The 18465-nt window shown below is 38.7% G+C and overlaps 1 protein-coding gene across 1 annotated transcript in view; it reads left to right on the forward strand.

Moving 5' to 3' along the window:
• The window catches only part of CPNE8 (copine VIII), a 147653-nt gene that overhangs the window by 92295 nt on the left and 36893 nt on the right, over positions 1-18465 (forward strand). The window contains exons 10-12 of the mRNA XM_009324392.1: positions 2769-2810; positions 9303-9378; positions 16470-16523. Coding sequence (XP_009322667.1) covers positions 2769-2810; positions 9303-9378; positions 16470-16523 — 172 coding nt within the window. The remainder of the gene's footprint in view (positions 1-2768; positions 2811-9302; positions 9379-16469; positions 16524-18465) is intronic.

Raw genomic sequence — 18465 nt, forward strand, 5'->3', positions numbered from 1 at the left:
ATAAATAAAACTATATACTACCTCCATCCTGATATATGTTTCCTGTTTCATTAATGATGTTGATGATAATATGCTCTATAGTATTTGCATTTTAAGAAATCCACTCTTCAAGCAAGTATGTAAAATAAGATTGATCCTTTACATGGGAAATTTTTGTTTTCTACATTTTGTCTGTTTCCCAGTCATCCCTGAAGCAAGAATAGTTAGAGCTGTCCTCAGAGGTTCGCTTTAGTCATAAGGAAACAGTTCATCTCCACATTCATCTTCCATTTGCAGCTTGTACATGTTTACAGAGTCATAGAAGGGTTTGGGTTGGAAGGGACCTTTAAAGGTCATCTAGTCCAACCCCCCTGCCACGGGCAGGGACATCTTCAACTAGATCAGGTTGCTCAGAACCCCGTCCAACCTGACCTTGAACACTTCCAGGGATGGGGCATCCATAGCTTCTCTGGGAAACCTGTTCCAGTGTCTCATCACCCTCGTGGTAAAAAATTTCTTCCGTATGTCCAGTCTAAATCTGCCCTCCTTAAGTTTAAAACAATTCCCCCTTGTCCTGTCACTACAGGCCCTACTAAAAAGTTTGTCCCCATCTTTCTTATATTGAAAGGCCACAATAAGGTCTCCTCACAGCCTTCTGTTCTCCAGGCTGAACAATCCCTACGCTCTGAACCTTTCTTCGTAAGAGAGGTATAATCTCATAAATGTGAAGGAATGCATAGGAGGTACATGAGCTTGCTTATTGGATCATACTTTTAGTTAAACTGTTTCAGTATCCTGTCTCAGTATCCTGATGCACACCGTAGCCAGATGCAGATTCATCAGAGGGGTGCTCAAGAAACTGTATGAAACCATTATATACTTAACATTTTTCATGAGGCGCTTCTGTCGTGGTTTAACCTCAGTCGGCAACTGAGCACCACGCAGCCGCTCGCTCACTCTCCCCCCCCGGTGGGATGGGGGAGAGAATTGGAGAAGCACAAGTGAGAAAAACTCGTGGGTTGAGATAAAAACAGTTTAATAATTGAAATAAAATGATAATAATAATAATATGATGATAATAATAATAATAATAATAATACACAAAGCAAGTGATGCACAGTACAATTGCTCACCACCTGCTGACCGATGCCCAGCCAGTCCCCGAGCAGCGGCCCCCCCGGCCAGCTTTCCCCAGTTTATGTACTGAGCATGATGTCACATGGTATGGAATGTCCCTCTGGCCAGTTGGGGTCAGCTGTCCTGGCTGTGCCCCCTCCCAGCTTCTTGTGCACCTGCAGCCTTCTCAGTCGGTAGAGCATGGAAAACTAGAAAGTCCTTGGCTAGTGTAAGCACTGCTCAGCAACAACTAAAACATGGGTGCGTTATCAATTTTGTTCTCATCCTAAATCCAAAACACAGCATTGTACCAGCTACTAGGAAGGAAATTAACTCTATCCCTGCCGAAACCAGGACAGCTTCTCTGAAAATTTGCCAATTGGTTACTGTTTTATACTGTGAAAAAATATTTTAGATCCATGTATTATTTTGTGTTTAATAATCCACTAGTTTGGCTTTCAATTCTCATTTAAATGAAGTAATTTCTAATTAGTTCTTCTGTTGAAAAAGTGTTCGCACTGAGTACTTGAGTGTTGGCAGACTTTAACATTTTATTACCCAACTTGCCCACCAGCTCCTGACTCACTAAGAGGAGGGTGAGTATTCCCACAGTGTCCGGGGCAATCTGTCAGTCTGGGAAAAACTGGTACCCAGAGTCTGCCTCTGTCTTCCCCCCCATACCCCACAATCTGCTTGTCCCATTTCATTCTAGGAAGCAGAGCCATGGTTATGTTGTATAATCTGATGGTTATCTAGTGTAGTCTGATGAAAGAACTAAACAACTATCCTGTTGGCTTTATGGGAATTAAAAAAAAAATTACGCTGCACTTTTCTGTCCTCTTTGGTCAGATAGCCAAGCAGCCGCCTCCTCTATTGAGAGGTAGGGGGGAATTTAAGAGGGGAAAAGTGCAGTCTTTAAAGAACTACAGATTTTTTTTATCTGCAACCACAGACAGGGCCTTCACAAAATCTCGGGTGGATCTCACAGAGTTTTCATTTTTCACCACTGCACAATGTTTAGAAGAGGTTAATACTGTCTACCAAATTGAATTGTATTCTTGAGTAGTTATTTTCATTTAAGAACCAAAATGTATGGACTAGAATTCCTTACTACTTTAAATGTGCTTTACTTTGTATTGTGAACATTGCTTTTAATCTGTACTTTACTGTTTAATAATTTTTTTATAAGGACCCTCTCAATCTCTGCACACTTCTTCTCAAATATGGATATATTACTTTTTTCTGTAAGTTGTTATTACCTCACAGTAGATACCCCTTTTCCAGATAATAGCATGTACCAAAGAAACCTTCACAATAAGTTCCAGTTTGTTAGTGTTCTTAAGAACTTTGATAATACTTTAACGTTTAAAGAATCATTTATAAAAAACCACAGAAAATTCAGAGCATCAGCAAGTAAAAATATCTCGGTTAAACTTCCAATGTGTTTAATTGTTTCCTTAGCCTCTGCTGTATTTTACTATTAATTTATGAAGATATATTGGGTAACCTGAGTGACTTGCTATTTTCTGCCCCATGAGAAATGACTGGAAAATTCTGCCTTCTGGATTTGGCACAATTGATGCACCCATATGCTATTAAAATACAAGTATTAAAGGCAATCCTGGTACATTTTAATATATATTTTAATAGGGTTGTGTTTTTTATTTTTATAGGACAATCAAAGTAGAAGTGTATGATTGGGATAGAGATGGAAGGTAAGACATTAATTCTATTGTTAAACTTTAGGGTTATCGGTGCGTATTTATATGCATGTTTTAAAACGTGTAAATATATAGTGGCCAGAACAGGACTGAGGACTAGAGAATGGTATTTATCAATATTTAGAGGTACAGGTACTGGAAAAAAAGTTATGCTGTGCTACAGTTCTGTTTTGTTTTGCGGTTGTGGTAAATGCTGGTGTATTAGCCCATTTCAAACATGAAGTCCATATATTTGTACATGGAACAAGCAAGATGGAATGCTTTGTGATCTGTAAAATCAGTTTTGTGAATCTCATTAAGTTATCAGTTAATGTACATGTATGAAGAGAGGGATAATCCATTTTATAATCTACTTTCTTTTGCTTAAAACACTGCTTCATAAACTGTTGCTTTTCAAGTACGATAAAATGCCTAAGCCTGCAATTGCTACTTCATGGTTGCCTAGATATTGCGACAGAGAAACTACCTATTAATTATCATAATTTCAGATTGGGTTTGAATGTTCATTTCCATGCCTGTCTTCATCAAAATATTGTTGTAAACTCCAGAGTTGGAAGACCTGGGTTTTAAATAACTCCATTGCTAGAAAGAGGATGGTGGAATATACGTGGAATTTCTGTTGCTAAATTCAAGAGGGGTGATCTGTTATTATTCAGGCTTGCTGTCTGTACTGTACTTGTTCTTTCTGTACTAAGAAACTAGCTTTTCAAATTGCCTTTATTTTGACAAACAAGATAGAATTTTTTTTTTATCAGACTGGATTGATACCTCTTGTTCTTTTAAAAATGTTCAAGCTTGTATCTTAATACTTTGGTTAGAAACTACTCATAAATCATGGTACTAGAACTTGGATGCAATACAAGAATATGTTGATTTCTATTATCTTTAAGTTGGTCTGTCGTAATTATGTCCTATTAATCTTAACTTACATTTTAAATATATGGATATGCACTTACATTTGGATTTTTAAAAGTATATTATTTATTATACGTAATGTTTTTAATATTGCTAATGCAATTTGCTTCTAGTATTATAGCTAATGATATTGTGCTTCTGTGGCCCAATAGATCTTGTAATCATAATAGCCAAATTTATCCTGTGCTGCCATTCATTTCCTTGCTGACAAGGTCCAAAACCAGTTTCAGCTTTCTCAGCTTATACTTTTGTCTTTTTGGTTCCATCATGAAGCCTGTTGATTTATAAGCATTCTTATCACATGTTTACTCTCTATAAATACATACTAGTGCAAATTCATCCTTCTTGATTAGATATTCCCTGGAGTGAGAAAATAACATATTCTTGCAATTAAAAACACAAGGATTTAAATTAACAAAGCCATATTAGCAAAAAATCACTGCATCACTGTAACAATGAATTTCTATTAACATCCTCTGTTCCTCACTTAGATTGCCAAATCCTTAAAAATGTGATATTTTTACACTTTTGTGTATAAACTACAATATTTTTTGAAAATAATCTAACAATGAAAAATTAAATTATATTGCCAAGTTAATAAAAAAAAAAGATTATCAAACCCCATGTGCTGTCCCATTTTGTCCAAAATCTGAAACTGAGGTATGATTAAAAAGAAAAGGAAGAAGTCTGACAAATATTATTGTGTAGCTGCAATTCTGAGTGAAATCTTCAACATACTGTGGAATTCAGGCAATCATTAGCCTCTGCACTCTCCCAAACAGTTTGAAAGATTATCTGCTTTTGCTCACATCCCACTCTGAATACCTATAAAATTAATATCTAAAAAACAAAAAGTGAAGGATACTATTTACATGTATTCCTTTTTATTCTAATTGTATGATTTTTTCACCTTTCACTTTCTACCTTTTTGGAATTTAAAAGCAGGCAGAACACTGACATCTTACATGTTAAATTCCTCAGAAAGATGAGACAGCACTCATTTCATGTAACTTCAGACAATGTAAAAATCAGACAACTAGATTGAACTAATCATTTATGCTACTTCAGTAGTTTACAGGGGAAAATGGTCTGATTGAATGCTAACTGGAATAAATTGCCATTTGGTGGTGCCTATGACTTACTAATGATTGTAGCAAGAACCTAAGTGCCTAATTTAACTTTGACATTGCCAAATGTATCTGAAGTGAATCCCATTCAAGAATTAGTCTATCAATTTTTTGTATAATGCTGCTGTTATTTTATATTAATTTCCGCTTTTGATGGACTCTTTGTTTATAAGCAGTTGTTACGCTAGCTGATGACCTCACTAGGCTGAATCTGTTTGCTCCAAAGACGTGCAGTCTGGGCGGGAACAACCTTTGAAAGATCATCAGAGAGCCTGCTAGATAGCAAAGCAAGTTATACTGAATATTGCAGGTTATTCTGCAATCAGTAAGGCAATATTATTGTGCATATACTTGGTTTCTGAATCTTGACTTGACTCTGACTTCTTGAGTCTTGACTTAGAGGGTTTTTTTCTTTTCCCCCGTTCTATGGCATCTATGCTTTGGGAAAATGGTGCCAGGGTTCTTTGGGTTGAGCTTCTTACTGTCACTTCCATGAATTGTATTATTGAGAGTAATTGTATATTCTTAGCTCTTATTTATTTTCAAACATCACTTGAAATTTCTTGACTAAAAGGTAACACAGGTCCTTTGTAACATTAACACTATTAATTATTAAATATTTCTTTGTCTCAAACCAGTTTTTGCACAAAAACTGTCAAAATGTGAACCACTTGTTCTAATTGATACCTTTTATTGCTCCTAAGATCTGTGACGAACCCCAAAATATTTGGTGCTGTAAGAAGTCACAGAAGTTGTTTTTATTACTTTGGACAAGCCCACTTGTGTGAAACAAAGTGACTTTCGTTTTGTTGAGTGTCCTTATCAATGAAGTACTTGCAGACAGGTCTTACAGAAGGAAAAAATAAGATGATATGCAACTTCACGTCAGCACATCAGCAATACTCTGATTTTTCATTTCTCTCTGAAGGCTTTTTCACTAATTTCAGATAAATTGTTACTTAGCATACATGGTGCAAAAGCCTTGATGTTTATGATCTGTTATGCAGAAGAAATGTTTTTTTCTTGAATTTTAAAACTGTAAATATTACCATGCTAACCTAGGGCCACCAAAACATTCATCTGAGAATCTAAAGACTGCAGGAGAGATTGTAAATCTCAGATTATAGGCTCTCTCACCTTATTTCTTGTCCTTCATCTTCATCCTCCTTCTCCAGCTAGATAGTTGATTTTTAGATTATGGCACTTTTCCCCTTACTCATTGACGTATTTCGGGTGATGACTGTCCTTTCCTTCATTGTTTTTTTTCTGTTAGATTATTAAAAAAAATGAAAGTACAATTCTGAAAGTGATTTTCAGCACTTCAAAGCGTAGTACCAAAAGTGGCAGATTTAGGAAGATGTTGTTCAAGTGATTATTTTATGTGCTAAGAGTCTCTGATTCAGGGTTCTGATACGCCACTCACAGACAAAAGTCTTTAAGTCTAGGAATATTTGGTGCTAGGAAGGCAAACAGAATAACGTCTTTGGATTCTCAATCCAGAGACTAATATGGAGATCCATTTGGTGAAGTGTGATCATGAATATTGGGAGGGATCAGTGCCTTGTTTTTCTTAATGAGTTATACTTCTGGCGAAGGCAAATGTTGTCCAACAGGCACTCATCTTTCAGAGCCAACCTAGTGGAGGGGCGTACATCCATCTGAATACTGAGTGTTAAGATCCAGGTTGATGATCTTTTAAGTGCAGAGAACTCTGAGACTGGTTGCCCATACCTTTTTAACATGATTAGTCAGAGGAAATAATATCTTTCTAGCTCAGTTCTTACCAGTCTGTGTATATTGCCGCAAGGAAAGGAGGCTTTCCAGTGTCTCTTAGAATTAAGGAAACAATTACTTTTGAGCAGTACAGATTTTTTTTTCCCCAGAGACAATGCTGTCTGGAATTGCTTATGTTTCCTCTATTTGCTACAGCATGTTTGTAGGTAGTCATTGAGCTATTGTTTGAATTTCTGCCTTTGAAATATACAAGCTGACTTGAAAATTTAAGGTAAGAACTGTTACGAAAGGGGAAGATTCCTCTCTAACCAAGGTGCGTTTTGCTCCAGTGCCATGGTTACCCAAGGTTAAACACACCTTATGTGCTGCAGCCCATATAGAACTCGAGTTCCATAGACTGTATGGGTGGCTTCTTCTGTTCCCCTGGTTAAATAGTCATTGCAATCTGGAGAGCATTTAGTCAAAGCAGGTGATACCTCCAAAATGTGTTTCTTAAGAAAAGTCTTTGTCTCAGAAGCAATTTCCTGATCTCCAAACTGGAATGGGAGTGTTTCATGAGAGGTGGTCCCTTCTGAATCTGAGTGGTCAGGAATATCTTCACCTTATAGTATTTCTCAAGCTTTCTTACAGGATGCTTTGCTTATTTCATGCGCATTAGCATGATGACTGGACCTTTTAATTGTTTGTTTTGCATATTTTGTGAATTCATGCTGGTTTCAGAAAGTGAGATTTATATTTGGGGTTTGTTTTTTTAATTTCATTTCACTATGAATAAATCAAGAAAGAATTTCATGTTGCTATGGATTGTTTCCACTTTTCCTCTTCTTGCAACATTCAGATTTATTTAAATTTGCTTTTAATATTTATATCTTAATTAGAAATGTGCTGTATTTCTTAAAAGCAAATTTTACAAGTAACAAAGTCATAAAACCTTGACTTTCTATTCTAGTTTACCATTGGAGGGAAGGTAAAAAGTTAGTTTCGTAGCTCACTGTCGTGGTTTAACCTCAGTTGTCAACTGAGCACCACGCAGCCGCTCGCTCACTCCCCCCGCAGTGGGATGGGGGAGAGAATTGGAAGGGTAAAAGTGAGAAAACTCGTGGGTTGAGATAAAGACAGTTTAACAGGTAAAGCAAAAGCCGCGCACGCAAGCAAAGCAAAACAAGGAATTCATTCACTACTTCCCATGGGCAGGCAGGTGTTCAGCCATCCCCAGGAAAGCAGGGCTCCATCACACGTAACGGTTACTTGGGAAGACAAACGCCATCACTCCAAACGTCCCCCCCTTCCTTCTTCTTCCCCCAGCTTTATATACTGAGCATGACGTCACATGGTGTGGAATATCCCTTTGGCCAGTTTGGGTCAGCTGTCCTGGCTGTGTCCCCTCCCAGCTTCTTGTGCACCTCCAGCCTTCTCAGTTGGTAGAGCACGAGAAACTGAAAAGTCCTTGACTAGTGTAAGCACTGCTCAGCAACAACTAAAACATCGGTGCCTTATCAATTTTGTTCCCATCCTAAATCCACAACACAGCACTGTACCAGCTACTAGAAAAGAAATTAACTCTACCCCTGCCGAAACCAGGACACTCACCAGATGTGGAGGCAGAGTGTAGAGGAGATACAACGCCTTGTTAGGGAAGAACTGTGAAAACGGAGGGAGACGCAGGCAGGGGGGAATGGGAGTTGGAGCAGCAGTGAGGAAAGTTCAGCTGGGAAGAGTGGAGAATGGGAACAGGTATTGTGACTGCTGGCACTTGTGTAGCCAGCTGTTAGGCACTCACCCCTGCGGTCACTTCCATCCCAGGCACCTGTCTGAGATACGAACCTGCAGTTCAGTCCCTTCTGGCAGGCCTGTGGTTTCTGTGCCCCAGCTCCCTGACCCCAGCCGCTTTTCTCAGCAATGCTTCATCCACTACACTCCCTCTGGCCACCCTGTTCACCGTGGCCTCTTGGCAGCATGCCATCCCCTACTTAAGAGTTGACAAAGCAGTTTTCAAAACGTGAGTGACAGCACAAGAGTGTTGAATGTATTCTTGGAGCAGGAATAGAATTTAGAAAGCAGCAGCTTGGTAACCACTGCTTTAGTGTTAGGTTAAGATCTACTTTCCAGTGGTGTCTAATGCCGTAAGCTGAGCAGCCTCAGTGGATTGCTTTTCTCCTCCCAGACGGGAAGACAGAGTGGCTGAAATAAGATTTGGGTCTTCCCCTTAAAAGTACCATTCAATGTCACATTACACAAATTGGTAGGGCTGGTCTTTTCTGGTTTAAGTTACTCCTCTCACACTCTTAATACCTCCTTTTCTCTCACATAGTCTTGCACACAGTTCAGTGTCTGTGATGCCAGTGGTCAACCAGTGAGAAAATGGTGATAGTCTTTGATAGTCCACTCTGGTTTTTCAGACTCTGTAAGCTTACATTGGGGTCAGATCAGTAATTTACAACCTAGTCCTCATTGTGCAGCTAAGTTAAGCAGAAGCCATCAGAAAGATTTAAGCTAATACTTTTCATCTCTAAAATTTTATTACTAATAGAGTGAACACACAACAGAGGGAAAAATAAAGATTTTTAAGCAAATTATATCTTTTGCCATTGCTCCTTTCTTGGGTGTCAGTTCATATTAGCTGTGCTTCTCTTTTTCATAAATAGATATAATACATGTTTAAATTACTAAATGCTGTGCATTTGATTTAAAAACTTCTCTTTTAATACAGCCATGATTTCATCGGCGAATTCACAACAAGTTACAGAGAGTTGTCGAGAGGGCAATCTCAGTTCAACGTGTATGAGGTAAGTATTGTGAGTATTTACTCACTTTCAGGAAATAAATGAGAACACTTCCAATGTTTTCATGGCAAACTGGTCAAATCTGCACAGTGCTTGTCAAAATCAAACTTTGGCATTATTTCACATTTCTCCTTTTATAAAGAAGAACAGAGAATCTAAAAGTATTGATTCATAAGAGCACAAATCTTATGAGGAACGGCTCAGGGAACTGGGGTTGTTTAGCCTGGAGAAAAGGAGGCTGAGGGGAGACCTCATCGCTCTCTACAACTACCTGAAAGGAGGTTGTAGCGAGGTGGGTGTTGGTCTCTTCTCCCAAGTGACAAGTGATAGGACAAGAGGAAATGGCCTCAAGTTGCACCAGGGAAGGTTTAGATTGGATATTAGGAAAAATTCCTTCACTGAAAGGGTTGTCAAGCATTGGAACAGGCCGCCCGGGGAAGTGGTTGAGTCACCATCCCTGGAAGTATTTAAAAGACGTGTAGGTGTGGCGCTTAGGGACATGGTTTAGTGGTGGACTTGGCAGTGCTAGGTTAACGGTTGGACTCGATGATCTTGAAGGTCTTTTCTAACCCAAATGATTCTGTGATTCTGTAAAAAGATTTAAAGCCAAGTAGATATGTGTGCACATGTATGCACGCTGGGCTGTGATAGGGCAAGAAGAGCACTTCAAGCAGCTGGGTTGGTATGACATAACTTGGAGCAAATACTGGGTTACCCCCATTTGTATGTGAACAATTCGTCATTTATTTCTCCTTTTGCCAACTGTTACATGTGTTGCATGCTATTTTCTCCTATCCAGAGAATATCTGGTGATTCCTATGTCAGATACAGGGTCACATGCCTTTGATCTTAAGTGTAGACTTTAGAATCTTTAGAGTTTTGATGCAGAGCTTACAAGTGACAGAGAGCTTACTTATTGGTAGGGTTTTTCATGTGATCAGTTACCATCTTTGCTTAAAAATTTGCACCTCATTTCTGGTTTAGGATTCATACATCTGCCAGCTACTGGGATTGACAGGCAGTTGTCAATTCAGTTACAGGGTTTTATATTGTTAGATGAGTTCTAACTGTGGTAGGACCTTATCATGTATTGTAGGTGAATGCAGACTACATCCACATTCCCTCCTAGTCTTCTTTCTCTTCCCTTTTCTCCTCAGGGCCCTGTGGCCAAAATTGTGCAGGCTTGTTTATTCCAGATCTAATAAATCCCTAGTTTAAGACCTCTTTCTTAACTTAGTCTGAGATTATTGGAATTTGCGAAAAAGTAAACTTTTTTCCAAAGATCAAACTTTACTGAATCTTCAAAATATGCTATAATTTATTCTCAGAAGCAATCAATGAGTTTGTGCAAACAAAAATTGAGATGCACAAACTTGAAGTGTCATAAAGGGTCTAATTTTTGGCATTTTTTTTCTTTTTTGGAAAGGTCCCCTTAAAAATTATCCCAGGTTTGGGCACAAAAAATTGACTGCAAAAAAAAAGTCTAAGTATTAAGACTCCTGCATTAAAACTTCATCTTTTAAATTAATATCACAGAAGAATCTCAGTCTGGAATGAGAAATGTATCATGAAATTTCAAAATGTGTTAAATAAGGAGAGGCAATAGGAGGAAGAGATTTAAAATGTATTTTGTCACTGAGAAGAGGTGTCAACTTACAGACTTTTCCTAAGGAAATACGTTACATTCTGCAGTGTTCAATTCCAGCTTATGGTTTTTTAGATCCAAGAAATTGCGTTTTGAGTCCCCATTATTTTTATGCATAACTTAAATCACTTCAGTTTTATCTTCAGTAGGTAACAATGTGTAGTACTGTAACTCAAATACTGTGAATGTGCTCCCCAGCTAGAAGCAGTATAGGTGAGTTAGAGTTATGCTGCATCTGATCTAGTAAGTTCTGCCTAGATTGTCTTAGTCTAATGATCCGTTCTGGTGCTGATTTCACATGGTTATCCTCCTTTTAGGACCAGAGGTAGGAAGTCTAACTACCCTATGCTGTGTACACGTACTGGCTTGTCTAGGTCTGTGTCAGGGGTCTGCGCTGTATTGCATCGTGTACTTGGAGTTGTCTTCCAGAATGCCTGTAAAAGGAATTGGTTTCTTTCCCATGGTAAAACAATGTGGAGTGTTTCAAGTTCCACCTCCTTTTTGTGTGTCTGTGTGTCTGTGTACAAAAGCCAGGAAGTATTAACCCTAATTTAGGTGATATGGGTAATAGGCAACTAAGTCTAGTTGCCTGATTGCCCTGTGTTTCCTTTTTCACCCAGCAGTAGCCTAGTGCTTAGGTACACAACAGTACCTAAGCATCTAATTCACCATTCTGATGATAGCCATTCTTGATGCATTTGCACAAAACCCCACAGCTGTCTCCTGATATTGATGTGGTGGTGGTGTTTGGGAACAGGTTAATTAGAGCAGCGTTATCATAAAGAGATACTCCCTGCAAGGGCTCCAGAGTAGCAATTTTCACATGGGAATAATGCGTGTATTCCAGGCACCTGTATATTCCCCTGTGTCAAAGTACATGCTATTGCATTTTCACATACGTATGTGTATGTCCAGCCATTTATGTTAAAGCTTTTTAGCACCCTCCATCTCACACATGCTCACAGACAAAGTATATGGATTGTGCCAAATACTTTCAGTTTCTCTAAGGTGAAGTGCTGAATCTGTAGGTCTTTCATAGCCTCACTTACTGAGATTTGCAAAGAGCCTTCTTTGTTTTATTTTTAACTTCACTGTTTTGTTGTCTTTCTCAGTCAATTCTGTTCTCATTTTTGCTGTGTTTCATTTCTGGATACGAGCATTCATACAACAGAAGAAAACTACTGTTCAGGCAAGGTACAGTCTGTGCTGTATTTATTGTTCTAAGGTGTTTATATACCGGGAATAGAGGAACCTTAGAAGAGTCGAGTGTGAAGTTCGTATTCAGTGCTTCATGTCAGAGAGTCATGAAACCGAACAACTGTGTGTTTATAGGTAGAGTTTTTTAGTGTGCATTTTTTTTTACGATTTCTCTTTGACAGATCCTTTATAAAAATAAACTGATTATAAAATACGAGATCTTTTGTCCCTTTCAGAGTTTATAAATAGTATTAAACACAGGAATGGTCCAGTTTTGAGTTTAGTTGTGTTTCCCTTTCTTTCACATTGGAGAAGCTATAGCCTCCTCTTTAATGAACTTACAAGATGTTTGTATCAGTTGAGTAATGAACATAACCCAGGAAAATACAGCATCTGCCAAAGTGCCTAAGGGAAAGATGGGAAAGGTGACAGTGCATCCTATTAGAAATTACCTTCATTTTGCCTTGGTTCTTGGAGCTTTGCTCTTTTGGGTTAGACCTTGACTCTTATCCTCATGCAGTAGATTGCTGTCATCACACCACAGTACAAATGCCCATTCCTAGGTCTGATTACCAGCAAGATTATTCTAGTTAAAAGCGGCCCTCTCTTGGAAAATGTCATCATACACAGAGCTCTCCTGCTCTCTAGAAGTTCTGGTAGCATAAAATGGCTCCTCTTACTGCATCAGCAGTTTCAACCCTTGTCTTATATAATGCAGACCAAGTATAGGAACTAAAGAAAAAATAAGGCACTTAGCATTTTTTTTTCTCCCCTGTTGTTTTGGAAATCCCTGAAAGTATTTCTTCTTTCTCGTATTCTGGAGCTCCTTCCCAGCTGCTACCTGGGACATTGTGTGTGATATTTTCCTTGGGATTTCTTTAGTGACTCTATCCTTGCCAGAGTTACCAGAAGCCAAGATTTTGATCTTACCCCTCCCTCCCCACCTTCCCCAGGGGAAAGTAATATCTAAGGCTTCCCAACATCAACAATGCTCATATGTGCCATCCAAAAAAACAGGAATAGCTTTTTCCGCCAGATCTCCTCTTAACGTAGTCTTGTCAGTATGAGCATCTCCTCTTTGAAATTAGCAGCTAATTTGCCTTCAAGTTATACTGCAGGTAATACAGGCACTTCTGCTATGTGATGCCACCTGGTGACTTATGGATTCATATGGGCTGTGGTTGCTTTTGGGATGGTTCCATGACTAGCTGTCTTGAGGACTGCGGTTCTGTTCCCTCTTTGTCCATTCTGGTAGGAGAGCCTATACCTGAATTTAGACTTGCATATGTGTCCAGATTGCTGAAACTCCTGACCAGCCTGTCTGCAAGATCTTTGTTGCTGTAATCCTAATCCCTTTAAGATTAAGGGATTCTTTCAGTTTCAGAACTTCTTTCAGTTCTGCTTCTCCCAAGGGTGATTCAGATGTAAGACAAATGCAGTCATGGTTAGCCTGGTAGACGGTTTAATTTCAAGACCTCTTATGTACCTCAGAATAAATACTTAAGACCTTCTTCTGGGTTTTAGGTATGCTTTTTGAAGGATTTAGGTCAGCTTCTGTATTTGCACCATGAATTCCAGCATCATGCAGTTTGTATGAATGGTGTCTTCCAGAACTGAAATGTGTTTTTTCTTCCTCATGGAAAGGTATTCTTGCTAATAATGAGAAGACAAACCTATGTGGCTATAGCCTGTTTTTTTCCTGTATGATGTGCAGATCTTGGACTACTGCCATTAAACATCAGTATTTTGTAGAATTTCATATTCCTAATATAGGTGATCACAAATATGATGGTTTAGGCAAGCACTAATGTAAGGTGGGGAAGGAGGGTGCTCCAATTATGTGCTGCACTTTTATTTTGAAGATGAGCAAAGGTGCTGCTGTGTAAAGCAGGACAAAGATAACTGAAAGCCATGGGTTTTTTTCTTATTTAGATCCGAGATCAACCCCAGAATTACTGTAATTTACAGCAGTTTGCTATGGATAGTGTCACAGCACAGATACTGTGTGCAGTGAAAATGTCCTCTCATGTTGTATCACTGACATGACTCCTACCCTACCGGGAATATTCTGTCATAACATCTTAAGTCATTTTGCAGTTTCTTAAATATAGTATCAATATCTTACTCCCAGCAATAGCATACATTTTCTGAGCATCCCATGTTTGCCTCCCCACATTGCAGTCCTCTGTACTTTGGTACTGCTTCTACTTGATCAGTCTGTGCAATATCAGAACAACAGAGACTGGACAAATTCTTTTTTAATTGTTTTGCATTTACAAATTGACCCAAGGCAGGTAGAGAAATTTGTGTTTGAGTGGGTGTCCCATATTTTCAGATTAGAAATGTTGCTATAACAAGCTGGTTTCAATTGACCTTTTTTTAATAGGTCAGTGTTCATGTAGCTTCCTAGGTTACTGCAGGGGTGTAAGGCTTTCAGAGGCTAAAACATTGTTTTATTTATAAAGTTACCTGAAATTTGAGAAAAAACCACATAAATATGATAATAATTATAGTACCTGGAATTATAGGAGAGAGACAAGCTGTGATTTAATTCATCTTTGATACCAAGTAGATGCCTTGTTTCCCATGATATTTCACTCCGAGCTCTAGTGCATTTCCTAGCAATTCCTAAGAAGCCAATTGTCAAGTTACCTGAAGCAGAAGATTCAGATGAATCTGGTTTTTGGCATTTAATGACTGCTGGCAAGAAATATGCTGCTAACTCGGGCCAGACCACTGGATTCTGGAGAGTTGTGAATGAAGGGCCACAGGGCAGGCAGGCAGTCTGTTACCTTCATCTTCCTCTTCTGGGCAGTTGTCAGCAGGAGTCACTTTCTGGTTAAGTAATTCTGGTTCAACAGGAATTACAGCATTGTGTATAAATCACCATTACACAGATTTAATCCATTGCTCAGCAGTCAAGACACTGTTATAGGAGGGACAGGGGTTATTTGGTTTTTTTTAAGTGTTAAAGGGCTTATGTATGTGTAAGGCAGTAAAAGCTTTGAAGAATACTTACCTGTATTCTGTGTGGCATACTGCAGGGAAAGGGTCACTCTCATTTAGCCTGTTTGGGAAGACCTCAAATGATAGTTTTCTCTTTCTGCCTTACATTTCACAGCTGTTCTGTGTTGTGCAAGGAATATGATCTTTAAATGTAATTTCATTTTGGCTGGGGGGAGAGAATTTTTGGAAGACATGTATTACTATTTTTCCCATTTTCAGGCAAAATTGTTTAAATAGTTTATAGCAGTTAAGTGACTAAGATTTCAATTGGGAATGTTTTCATTCCTTGTCATTCACAGAACATCTGTGAGTAGTTTACAGTAAAACTTGGCAGTAAGCCACAAGGAGTTGAGTTTCCTAGTTCTGTCGGAGATAGTTGATCGACCTAATTAACAAAATAATGTTTTGCTTCCAATTCCATGTGCAATTTTGAAAAAAGCAGGAGTACATTTTAATGCGTATGTGATGAAACTGACTGAGACTTGCCTTTGAATGGGTAGGTATTCAGAAGGGAAACAATTTTTATTGGCGGCTACAGTGAGAAATTTTATAGGTGTGGGTTCAAGATATTCAGGAAAACTGTTTAATGTTTTGTAGTCCAGTTTCATGAAGATTCTTGTGTGTGGGGAGTGCACTGAGCCCCCGCAACTCCTGTACGCCAGTCAGGTGGTGGTCTGTGCCATTTTCATGAAATTGCTGACTAGTTTCTATTCAGGCACAGTATGATCTGTCCCCCCCAGTTTTTCTTCCTGTCAGCCAGATCCTGTCATTGCACCAAATCAGAAACTAGGAGTAGAACAACTCTCATGTTTCTCAGGCAATACTGAGAAGAAGATGGAAACTGATTAACTGGAATGTGAAGAGGTGCATTGTGAGATGAAGGTGACACAGTACACAGAAACACTGGAATCAGGAACGCAGAAAAATGCAGAATCTTGTGAAAATTCAAAGAAGTGTTTCACTGAGCACTCAGATTTAATGAACACTCTCACCTCTGTTGCCCTGGTCCCCTATTTGTCAAATGCGAATAACAGCACTGGCTTACCTAGCAGGTACCATGAAGATAAATTCACTGGTTTTCAAATATGCATATATCCAAGCATTGAGGTGCGTAAGTAAACAGTATGCTGAATAAATTTAGAATCCACTGAAAATAGATTACTTTCTGCATTGAAAGTATCTTGACACTTATCTTTATGCTAAATCATAAATCAGACTGCTTTAATATTTGTATCTGTGTTTCTAGGTAATAAATCCAAAGAAAAAAGGAAAAAAGAAAAAGTATGTTAATTCTGGAACAGTAAGTAAATATCTTTTATTTTACTGGATGCTTTTCTTTTCTCTTGAAACAGAGTGTAGTTGAGTTGTAATTTAACAGGATTAGAATAGAACCTTCTGTGAAGGCCACGATAAACTATTTACTGTTATACAGCATTTATTTCCAGATTTTTTTAATTTGAAGGGTCTGATAAAAGCTGTGTCCAAGTGTCCTGTTATGTTGCCAATGATCTCCAAAATGAGTTATACCAGAATTTCAGTCAAATTCTTGAAATTACTGGACTGAATACTATTAATTTTTATCTGAAGCATATCTGCACTTTTAAAAGTCAATTTTCTTTTTAAATTTAACTGCTGAGCTAACATCAGTAAAAGCTAGTATGCTTATCATGGCTAAACCAAAAAGAGTCAACATATTTTATTACCAACAGGTTTTTGTAAATTTATGTTGAAAGATCTGTTAGTATAGTTTGGGATGAGAGTTCAATGTCCTTTTGTTCATATTCCATATTCTGTTTTATGAACCATTTGCTAGCAATGCAAATAATTCCCTTCAGCACTTTCTCAGCTGCTGGCATCCATGATGTTCAAAACATCATTTACAAAAACATGAAGATAAATGTTGAAGAACTGTATATTGGAAAACCTTATCAGATACAAGATATGATTTTTGAAAACACATCCAGCATGTGGGTTTTTTTCCACATGAACATTTCCACTGAAGTCAGTAGGGCTACTTTCGCTCTGAACTGTATAGCCTTGACAGAATGTTTTGTCATTCTCACATTCTTGTATGTCTGTTCATCAGTAGGAAAATAAACACTTTTTTTGTACCTCTGCTTTAAATTGTAAAAAATAGGCAGAAGCAGCTTGTCCATGAAAATTCACCATACAAGATCTGATTCGTTAGATAATTTATTTTATGCTAACATATTCCTTTTACTACAATTTAGCGTGTTAAAATAAAGTTCTATTCTGCTAAATTAGTGAGTCAGAAACTTACGAAAAGCTATTATTTTAAATCAATACTAAAAGTGTACTCAAAATTGTAGGTATGAAATCTGGCTTAGGGTACAGAAAAGCAAAAAATGCATTTAAATGATCAATTTTCCTTTTGATTTTGGTTTTAAATATTTTAACAACTTCACATGTATCTGTCTGCATTTGAACAGACAAAATCAACTGTGTCCTGTTATCCTTTGTCTCAAATTACGTGGAAATTTCCAATAAACAGTTGTTAGCAATTTTCATAGAATCATAGAATAGCTTGGGTTGGAAGGGACCTTTAAAGGTCACCTAGTCCAACCTCCCTGCCGTGGGCAGGGACATCTTCAACTAGATCAGGTTGCTCAGAGCCCCGTCCAACCTGACCTGGAATGTTTCCAGGGATGGGGCATCCACCACCTCTCTGGGCAACCTGGGCCAGTGTTTCACCACCCTCAGCCTAAAAAATTTCTTCCTTCGATCTAGTCTAAATCTACCCCCCTTTAGTTTAAAGCCATTCCCCCTTGTCCTGTCGCAACAGGCCCTGCTAAAAAGTTTGCCGCCATCTTTTTTATAAGCCCCCTTTAAGTACTGATAGGCTGCAATAAGGTCTGCCCGAAGCCTTCTCTTCTCCAGGCTGAACAACCCCAACTCTCTCAGCCTTTCTTCATAGGAGAGGTGTTCCATCCCCCTGATCATTTTTGTGGCCCTCTTCTGGACCCGCTCCAACAGGTCTGTGTCTTTCTTATGCTGAGGGCTCCAGAGCTGGACGCAGTACTCCAGGTGGGGTCTCACCAGAGCAGAGTAGAGGGGCAGAATCACCTCCCTCGACCTGCTGGCCACGCTGCTTTTGATGCAGCCCAGGATATGATTGGCCTTCTGGGCTGCGAGCGCACCTTGCTGGCTCATGTCCAGCTTTTCATCCACCTGTACCCCCAAGTCCTTCTCGGCAGGGCTGCTCTCAATCCCTTCATCCCCCA

This window comes from Pygoscelis adeliae, unplaced genomic scaffold (genome assembly GCF_000699105.1).
Source record: "Pygoscelis adeliae isolate BGI_AS28 unplaced genomic scaffold, ASM69910v1 Scaffold315, whole genome shotgun sequence".
Taxonomy (NCBI): Eukaryota; Metazoa; Chordata; class Aves; order Sphenisciformes; family Spheniscidae; genus Pygoscelis; species Pygoscelis adeliae.